A 10435-nucleotide genomic window follows, 5' to 3' on the forward strand; every position below is an offset into this window, starting at 1 on the left:
CACATGTTTTTAGCGTTTGAGCAAGTCGACCATCGCTCTTCTCGTGTGATTTGGGAGGTCACATCCAACACTGACCAGCTGATCAGGGTATCTTTCATTGATTACTTCCTTCCCCTTTATGGGACTCCCCCTGGGTCTTTTGGACCCTTTGGTTATTTCTGTTGGCTTCATGACTGTATAGCATTGCAATTCTTTCGGTGGAGTGGCCAGTATCATGGCTTCGCCTTTCGGTGTGTCGAATTTCATGATCCCATGCATGGTTGATGGTACCGCCCCTAGCTTCAAGAGGGATGTCCTTCCTAGGATGATATTGTGTTCTGTTGAATGTCAGATGACCACAAAGTCTATCAGGGCAGTTTTCTTTCGCTGCTCGTCATGGCTAGTGATTGTCAGGGGGAGATGGATTGTGCCCAGCGGCCACAGGCTACGGCCGGTGAATCCCACCAGCCTACCAGTCGTAGGTCGCAAGTTGTCTTTCCAGCGATCCGGGAGGAACCGGAAACAATGCTCATAGATGATGTCTGCTGAACTCCCGGTGTCGACATAGACCCTATGGATAGTCACGTCTCTGATAGATGCTTGTATTATCAGCGGGTTGTTACCTTTCCAACCATCCGGCCGGGGATCCTGAATGGAGAACGTGAGCGCGCGTGCTGAAGGTTTAACGGTCGCTTGCTCTCCCCGTTGTTCCTCCGTACTTCTTTTGTTGCATATCATGAATATCTCCCTAGGCTAAACCCCTTCGCGGGGTGGGCCTTTGGCATTCTCAGCATCAAACTTGGCGCGAAGGCTTCGCGCCACCTCCACCAAATCTCCTTTGAGTTGTTTCTCCTCCATCTCCTTCTTTAGTACCGAACAGTTAACCATATCATGCGTCTTACTTTTGTGGTATTCACAGTACCGACTCTTGGGTGACTTGGCCGGCTGCTGTTTCTCAGACACCGCGTACACTTCTGGGCGGCGACCCCGTCTGTCGTCTTTAACAAATGGTCGAAAACACATCGGTGGTCTCCTTGCCTGGCCATAGTGTCTTCCTCCCCCTCAGAAGTCCGTATGACTCGGGTGGTGATGCCTGGTCGTCATGACATTCAAATAGGCTTGCTTGGCTGCTTCACCATCCTCCTGCCGTAGATATCGCTCTACCCTTTCTTTCAACTCGGCTCGTGTTTAGGGCTTCTTTCCCATGAGTTTTTGTGACAAAGGGCCTGGCAGGAGTCCCCATCTGAAGGCACCGGCTATAAGGCCTTCGTCATGCCCTGGTACATCCAACGTGGCATTTGTGAATCTTGTAAAGTATTCTCGCATAGTTTCCCCCTCTCTTTGTTTACAGCCTATAATGGAATGAGAGTCCCCCATGTATTTGCGTAACTGCATGAAGTTGGTGAGGAAAAGGTACTTAAGTTGAGCAAAGTTTGAAATGCTGCCCGGTTGTAACGTTTTGAACCATGTGTCGGCGTTGCCATCGAGTGTCGCCGGGAAGTATGTGCACCAGAACTTCTCGTTAAGCTTTAGCGACGTCATCGTCCATTCATATGTGTCGATGTGACTGTCCGGGTCGATGGTTCCATTGTACGTTTTGAGTGTCAGGAGCTTTGCGGTATTTGGTATTTCATAATCCAATAGCTCTTTGAAGAACGGAGACGTTACGCTTCGGGAAAATCCATCCTGGCCTGGGATAGTCGACGTCCCCTGCTGGTATTGGGAGTTCATACCATGCGGCGGTGGCGTGAGGTAGCCCAGACTTGGTCCATAAAAGGGGTATGGCTGGAATGGTAACTGGAGGGGATAACTAGTGGAGAATGGGTGTATGGATGTATTGGGGTTGATCATTACCGGCTGTTGTTGGCAGGGATAGTCGGTCCGGTCCATGTACCGGCCATTGGGTAAATGGGTGGTGAGTGGTTCATCATGGTTTGCGCCAATGGTGATAATAGGGTTGCGGAACTATGTCCACCCGTCATCTGAAATGGTGATGGTGTTGCAAACGACGATGAAATGTTAAAAATGTGGCTCGACGGGGGTGTTGCCGAGTGGATTGCTCGTGCCTGTAGCAGCGGCGGAACGAAGAACGGCAGCATCTGAAGCTGTGTAGACGGAAGTAGCTCCACCGGAGTTGTTCCTTGCTGAGGAAATGACGGTTGTGAAACGTTTCCGGCGGCTGTTGTAGAACTTCCTTCGCCTAAAATGGCCTTGTTGGTCGTTGTAGGCGGTGGTGTTTCGTCCAACGTCGTCATGGGACGTATGGGACTAGTTGGTTGTCCCTCGCTACCGTTGGATACCATTGATGTTTGTTTTCGTGCTTTTGCTTGTGTTCTTCGTCTCACAAACGGACGGCGCCAAATGATGGAACCTTGTCCCTGATAAGACCTTGCTTCTGCCTCACGGACGAACTCTTCTTGGTTGCCTGGCTATCACTACAAGATCACAGAGAACAAGGGCCGTCGGCCGCTTTCCGGGAGGGACTCTCGGAAGAACGCTCTGACGGTCAAGTTAGGGGATGATTTAGGGTTTGTGTATGCATTCTCTAGAAGGGCCAGAGAACTTACCTCGCTGGTCTGAGAATGCATCGTTTTATACCTAACACTCCTGCCTGGTCCATACCAGACAGGATCGCTTTTGGGGAGACAGGATCAGAGGCGCTGATTGGAGGGTCGTGCGCCCTCAACCGCTTGAGCGCTCTCATTGGCTCCGACGGTAATGCTCTGATCCTACTGTTTGTCTCCTGGCCGTACCTTTTGTCTTGGATCAAGGAGCGTCACTTGGCGGGCGCGAGCCTTCCGCCTGGGCGTTTCACTCCCGGGGGCGCCAACGGGTGCTGAGCCTGCTGGGTTGGGCCTGGCTGGTGTGCCCGGCTCTAGGGCTTGGACACGGCTCTGCTGTGCTGCCCCAGGCACACCATCATTGGCTATGGGCAGAGTTAGGGATTTAACTCAACCATTCCACCAGGTCAATGCTCTATCGGTGAAGGTGCATGCGGCGAACTTCACTTTGTTTGCATCGGAGCACGCACAGATCTTGAAGACCGATTCGATCTTATCGATCCATCAGGTGAGGGCAATTACACCTCCATTGCCGTCGAAGGATTTAGGATTTGCGTTCATGAAATCTTTGTAGGAACACTCCTTCTGGTGTCCCTGGCCACCCTCAAGATTAAGGGGATGGGTACCACTTCCTGACCCACTAGAGCCGCCAAAGTTGATCTGTGACATTGCGGCAGCCACAGCGGTCATGATTACTGCTTGGAACATGGCTGGGTCGAACTGAGGAGGCGTTGGATCTGTTGGGGTATTGTTGTTCTTTCTGTTGTGTCGTTTCTTTGGAGGCATCTTGTTCTAAAAATAATCATGAAGAAGAGGATGGTAAGTCCCCTAGATTTTGAATCAAGAGATATGAAACAAGATATATCTCAGCCAGATAGATAAAGTGTTCTACTAAGCGATAAACGAGGAAATGTTACCAATACAAGTAAACTATCGCTAGGAAGAAATGAGTAGTAAAACTTGGAATGAATATCTACACTATATTCGACTCTAGCTAAAATACTCCTATAGTATTTTAAGTCGTATGCTCTGTTCTATCGATATCTCGTTGTATATAGCTTGATAAGTCTTAGGCTTGCTGTAACACCACAGTCACTCCCAAACATATGTTGGTCATGTCTCAAATAAATATAGTTGATCAGGCTATATTGATCCCAGACATGATTACATAACTATCCAGGTTTAACCGCAGTGTCCAACATCTAAATACTTTTGTTTTGTTCTAATTACGATAATGTTTCTGGTATGTATGTATACTGGTATATTTCTTATAAAATACTTATATTTTAAAAGTATACTTTTAGTTTAGAGCATTACGGCCCCTTTGTGTTTATAGTTGGATACCATATAAGGTTCGGTATACTTAGTTCACTATAAACAACAGCTCTTATACCAATCTGTCACACCCCTAAACCGAAGCGGCGGAAACGTTCGGGGGTGGAGGACGTTATGTGTAGTATCACAACAATTGCATCATAGTAATCAAAGTAAACACAACCATTACATTAAAATATGAATATTTACATCTGTTTGATTCATTGTTTGTATACATCAAAAGTATCAAAATATAAAGATGTGACTCTATAAGCTCCGTCTTCTGAAAAGGTTGTGGGAGTACATGTCTACTGGTTTCCTAAGAATACAAGTGATTTTGAAAGAGTATCAACATTAAGCTGGTGGGTTCATAAGAATGTTTTTGGTAATGAAAACCTATCAATGAATCTATAAAATGTATGCATGTTTCCCCAAGAAAATCTAATATTATCTAACATATATGTTCGTTACTGTGTTCTATTTTAAAAACCATGGTTACCATTAGTATGTTCTTGTTCGAAAACCCTGGTTACCACCAGTATGCATAATATGTTCTGTTTGAAAACCCTGGCTACCACCAGTATGTATAATATGTTCTGTTTGAAAACCCTGGCTACCACCAGTATGTATAATATGTTCTGTTTGAAAACCCTGGCTACCACCAGTATGTATAATATGTTATGTTTGAAAACCCTGGCTACCACCAGTATGTATAGTAGCTTTATTAATTAAAATAAAATCGTGTATCGTATCCCTAGAATCCTTCCAGTGTAATGTGTAGTAGTAGTTCTATTAAATAAAATAAAACTAATTGAGAATGGAATCCCGTAAACAATGGTTAGCTTATACTATTTTGAGTCGTATAACCATGCTTAATATGACTAATGATCTCAACGACTTTTTTCAGGCGTCGTACGGTATGATATTTGTCACCCCAGGCATGTCTGCCTAACTATACCTAGCAGTTTAGGTGTGGGATTGTCAGTCTCGAATAGATCTATTCATAAATTTCATGCTCTACCTCCAGGAGACTCTGGTTACACTAAATGTTGATGAATTTACCAGTACCCCGAAGGGTACAATTGAAGAGTTGTCTCACAATCCTGTATTAACTAGTTTACATGTAGTTCTGTATTATTTTCTCGTAATTGGAAATCGTTTGTATACTTGATAGAGTATTAATACTTATAACTAAATAATTATTTGGTATTATACTCATGTTATTTGAAGGTAATAATGAATATCATAAACTAAAGTTGTCGTGGTTTATATGTTTGTCCATGTATATAATCTGAATCGGTAAAAACTGTATATTGAATCCACCCAAAGTATACCTATTATAGTTTTCCTGACATGTTATGTAATTGGTTTGTGAATTGTTCTGAAAACTATGCAATTATGTTTTCTAGTCGAAAGCATCCCTTATGCTCAACATATTACAAAAAGGGATAAAATATCTAAATATTTTATAAGAATGTGGAAATCGTTTGACTGTATCATTTGCATAAGTTTTAAACTTGTTGAAATCATTTTTTTAGTTCACAAAATCATTTGTGTTTGGATTGTATTCCCCCCGGAAAATGTTAAAATCATTAAAGTGTAGGGGTATGAACTGACCGTTTGTTGTGTGTCAGCGTCGAATCAACGAATTGGAAATGAAGACCCTCGAGTTGTCGTATGTGGCACTTTAACGAAATCCTAATAACAATTGAATACATATATGTATCTAAATTAGCGATTTCGTTAGATAAGGTATTAGAAAAACGTTTGCTTATGGTTAAGGAATGTTACCGGGACTGATTGAATCAGGGAAAGTGGGTTTCAGTCTAATGCACCACTTAGGGAGGGTTTACGGCCGTGAAGGGGGTGTTTACGGCCGTGAACTACCTCTTGAAGGGTTTATGGCCTTTGAAGGTTTGAAGTGTGTACAGTCGTAAAATCAAGAACAAGTATGTTGAACTCGATCAAAAACATGTTTTTGATGCTCCTAAACAACCTCCATAGGCGATTTCTTGATGATTTTTGGAAGAAATGAGGGTGTTTCGGGGTTACTGTCGAGAGGTAGAGAGAGAATATGAGAGAGTTTTCGGCCAAGAAGGTTCAAATGAAGGTGGGGGTCCTGTATGTATAGGTTGGGGGTATGGTCGGTGGTGGGGTCCACCTGGCACCAGCCATAAACAAGTTTATGGCGGTAAACTCACACAGACCGAAAACTTTTGGTTTTTCCAGGAAATTCAGGTTTTTCACACGATTTTGGTTCCGACGCGTATATAAAGTTTTAATTATATAAGACTAGATGATTTTCCAAACCAAGAAATTTGACGGAAACTCAATAAAATTCAATTTTTATTAACGGAAATCGGCTAATGGTAACGGAAAAAGGTTCGGTTTGTCACAATATATCACAAAGACAAAATGCATAATATCACATAACTCAAATAAGACCCTCCAGTCACTTAGTAGTACCACTCAGGTATGTATAGTGAGAAGAATCACCTCGTAAGTAAAGCAAATATGTCTCTTACTTGAATCACCGGTCTAGCCTCCGCCTAACATATACGATAATTCTCTCTAATTAACAAACGACCCTCAAGGATGCTAGGCTAAACCCACTACAAATTCTCAGAAGGATAAAAGACCATTTACCCTTCCATGGCCTCTATAGTCCATAGTTTGACTAAACCCTAAAAGTCAATAGCAGTACGTACGTTGGGCGTGCATCCCCTTTACGCTGGGCGTACTACTTTGCCATGCATGCATCAGGGTTCTTCGACGCTACGTTGCACATACCTGGGAGTACGCTCGACGTACGTCCCAGACTCAGACTCACTTTTCCCACTCTCTTGGTCTTAATCCGTTAAGAACATAGCTATACTCTCAGATCTGGACTCCCTAAAGGCTCATACTCCATAAAGTTCATGACTTTAAGCCTTTTCATGGATGAGAAAGTCAAGAACCCCAAAGACTCTCACTCTGTACTCATAAAAGTGCCCATAACTCATACATGGGGTGATTTTGACATCCAAGATCCCATTTTTATGAGTTAGCTCCACTAAAGACACTTAAAGGGACAGGTATTAGGCTCTGGAGTTCAACAAACTTATAACGCTTCAAGCTTTGGGAGAAAAACCCTAAAATGAACCATAATATGCACAATTGAAAAGAATGAGAAAGCTTTTAGCTTGATAGCTTTAAATGATGCACCAACCATAGGGAAAATCAAATCTAAGGCCTGGATACCATCTATATGCTCTTTAATGCTCTTCCTTCACTCAAAGAATCCCACAAGAATACTTAGAAGCTTAAAATGGCCACTCAAGCTAAGAGAACGGGAATTAGGGTTTTGAGTGGGTTGACGGCTGGAAATGGTGGCCAGAAATGAGACCATCATATTCCTTAAATAGGAACACACCCCACAATTAGGGTTTTCATTCTGAGCCTAGTACGCCCAGTGTACGAAGGTGGCTTCCGCGTTCAAATCACGCACATGAGTACGTTGAGCGTACATATGTGTACGCCTTGCGTACACAACTACCATATTTTCTCAAATAATGGGTCAAACTTGACAACTACAATAATACAAGGGTTAATTTGATATACATGGTCTCGGGATGTAACAAACGCCCCTCTGATGCTTAAGTCAGTAATGATATTTAAGGAAAATAAATAATGAAAAGCGAAGGATAAAGGGTAAATAGTATGCATACCTTGAGTGTATCAAGAAATGACTAACCTTACCTACATAAAATAAGCTTTAAGATGTATCACGTTCCAGGATCTCGGCAAGATATATCCTTCTTAGGTGGCTAAGAAATATGCCCCTCTACCTGCTTTAGCGTTTATGAGGTATGGCCCTTCCCATTTCGGAGCTAGTTTACCTGCACTAGGATCCTTGGTATTTTGGAAGGTTTTTTTTAGTGCAAAGTCTCCTACTTGGAATCTCCTTGTCCTTATGTTTTTATTATATGCTCTGGTGATCCGCTATTGATGAGCAGAAATGTGGATTTTGGCAAGATCCCTAAGCTTATCTATGGTGTTGAGATCCTGGGCTAGGATCCTGCTGTTGTCCTCATGGTTTTGGAGCAAATATCTTGTTTTGTGGATCACCACTTCAGTGGCGATCATTTCTTCTGTTCCAAATACTAATGAATAAGGGGTTTGGCCCGTAGCTACCTTGGAAGTAGTTTTATCTGCCCATAATACGAAGGGAAGCTCTTCGGCCTATTTTCCTTTCTTATCATTTAGCCTCTTCTTCAAGTTGTTTACTATTATCTTGTTGTTGTACTCGGCCTGGCCATTGGCTTGAGGGTGGACAAGAGTAGACATTACCATCTTGATCCCCTAACTTATGCAGAATTCCCTTGTTCTTTTGCTTATGAATTAGGATCCGTTGTTGCATATGATTTTAGCAGGGATCCTGAATCTGGTCAAGATGTTATGCTTGATGAAGGAAACTACCTATTTGTCTCTTATTTCTACGTTGGGTTTAGCTTCTATCCACTTCGAGAAATCGTCAGTCATTACTAGCATGAAGACTTTTTCTCCAAGGGCTACTGGCAGTTTTCCTATTATATCCATTCCCCATTTCATGAATGGTCAAAAGGAAATGATAGGATGTAGGGGTTCTACAGGTTGGTACAGGATGTTGCTATGTATTTGACAAACGTCGCATTTTTATGCATGGACGAATGAGTCTTCTTCATCGTCGGCCAGTAGTATCCTATTCTTAATACTTTGGAACATAAGGATCTGCCCCCAGTGTGATTGCCAAAGTCCTCTTCGTGAATGTCCCTTAGGACTTCTGTAGCTTTGCAATCTTCTAAACATTTGAGGTATGGCCCTGCCATATATTTTTTATACAACTTACCTTGTATTATAACGAATCTCGAGATCCTTCTTCTAAATGCTCTCTTGTTTTTTTCTTTCTTAGGGATCGTGCCATTTTGGAGATACTCCATGATGGGTCGGATCCAGGATCCTGAAGTCAAGGAAGGATCATGGACGTTAGGATCCTGGCGTTGGACCGTTGATTCGAGATCTTCGATTGCTGGCATGTTGGTAGTTTCTCTAAGATCATGAATGTCTTTAATTACCTTGGTGGGATCATCGATTTTCGGGGTTAATATGTGGACTATAGGGATCCTGGCATCTGGCGGGATCCTTAAGGAAGATCCTAGATTGGCTAAGGCATCCGCTTCAGCATTGTCTTCTCTAGGAACCTGGTTTAGGCTGAATGTTTCGAATTCTAAGGCTAGGTTTTTTAGTACTTGGAGATATAGAGCTAGCTTTTATCCTTTCATTGCGTAGGATCCATTGAAATGGTTAGTTATTAGTAAGGAATTGACAAATACCTGAAGATCCTTGGCTAACTGTAGTCCTATGAGTAGCACCACATATTCTGCTTCGTTGTTGGTTGCGTTGAATTCACAACTGACTGCTTGGGGTAGGATGTCCCCATGTGGCAACTTTAGTATGATCCCCAAGCCAGTTCCTCTTTGTTTCGATGCTCCATCTGTGAATAGTGTCCATCTTCCCATGTTTTTCTCATCTAGAAGTTGTTTGGTTTCTGTTTTGACTTTAGCTCTTAGATCATCACTAAAGTTAGCCACCAAATCTGCTAATGTTTGGGACCTTATGGCAGATCTTGGTTTATACTTTATGTCATATGTTCTTAGCTTCACATACCATTTATCCATTCTCCCTGACAATTATGATTCTCTCATAACATTCTTAATTGGATAGTTAGTTCTTACAGTTATAGGCTGTGTTTCAAAATAATGTCTTAGCTTAGTAGAATTTGTTACTAGTGCAAGTGTGAGCTTTTCAAGGTGAGTGTCACTGGTCTCAAGATCCAGGAGACTCTTACTTACATAGTATATGGGATGTTGGTTCCCATCGAGATCATTGGCTAGCACGACGCTTATTGCGTTCGAGGATACTAAAACGTAAAAGAGAAGTGGTTCCCCATCTAGTGGTTTCACTAATAAGGGTTGTGAGCTTAAGTATTTTTTAAGCTCTTGGAAAGAATTTTTCATGTCCCTAGGTCCACTCTGAGGATCTTGAGATGAAACTGTTTAATGTTGCCACTCTTCCTATTAGTATCTGGAAATCCTTTGTCGAGGCTGGTGCTTTTAGGTCAAGGATGGCCTTGATTTGTTTTGGGCTTGCTTTGATTTCTCTTTTGTTCACCATATATCCTAGGAACTTAACCGATCTCATCCCAAATGGGCATTTGGAGGGATTTAGCTTCATGTTGTATTGGTCTAGGATGTCAAAGGCTTCTTCAAGATCCTTGAGGTGGTATTCAACTTTTTTAGACTTGACCACCATCTCATTAATGTAGACTTCCATTGTGTCCCCCAGCTTTTCCTTGAAAATCTTATACACTAATCTCTGGTATGTTGCTCCAGCATTTTTGAGACCAATGGCATAGCAGTGTAACAATAAATACATGTTAGGATCATGAACATTGTGTCTTTTTGGTCAGATGGTTCCATTTGGATCTGTTGGAATCCTGTTGATGTGTCCATGAATGTCAATAATGTGTGGCCCGTTGTTGCGTCTATCATGGATTCGATGTG

At 42.5% G+C, this 10435-nt stretch overlaps 1 protein-coding gene across 1 annotated transcript; it reads right to left on the bottom strand.

Annotated features, from left to right (window-relative positions):
* Positions 1-1167: 1167 nt before the first annotated feature.
* LOC145066882 (uncharacterized) lies at positions 1168-1521 on the bottom strand. The gene has a single exon (XM_079014132.1). The coding sequence runs from the start codon at positions 1519-1521 to the stop codon at positions 1168-1170; it is 354 nt and encodes a 117-aa protein (XP_078870258.1).
* Positions 1522-10435: the final 8914 nt, after the last annotated feature.

The sequence above is a fragment of the Lactuca serriola genome, chromosome 8 (genome assembly GCF_051521515.1).
Source record: "Lactuca serriola cultivar US96UC23 chromosome 8, Lser_US96UC23_V15, whole genome shotgun sequence".
Classification (NCBI taxonomy): Eukaryota; Viridiplantae; Streptophyta; class Magnoliopsida; order Asterales; family Asteraceae; genus Lactuca; species Lactuca serriola.

Bases quoted from the DNA above. Each gene is read 5' to 3' on its own strand.
- LOC145066882 (XM_079014132.1), bottom strand. From the start codon at position 1,521: ATGACGTCGCTAAAGCTTAACGAGAAGTTCTGGTGCACATACTTCCCG.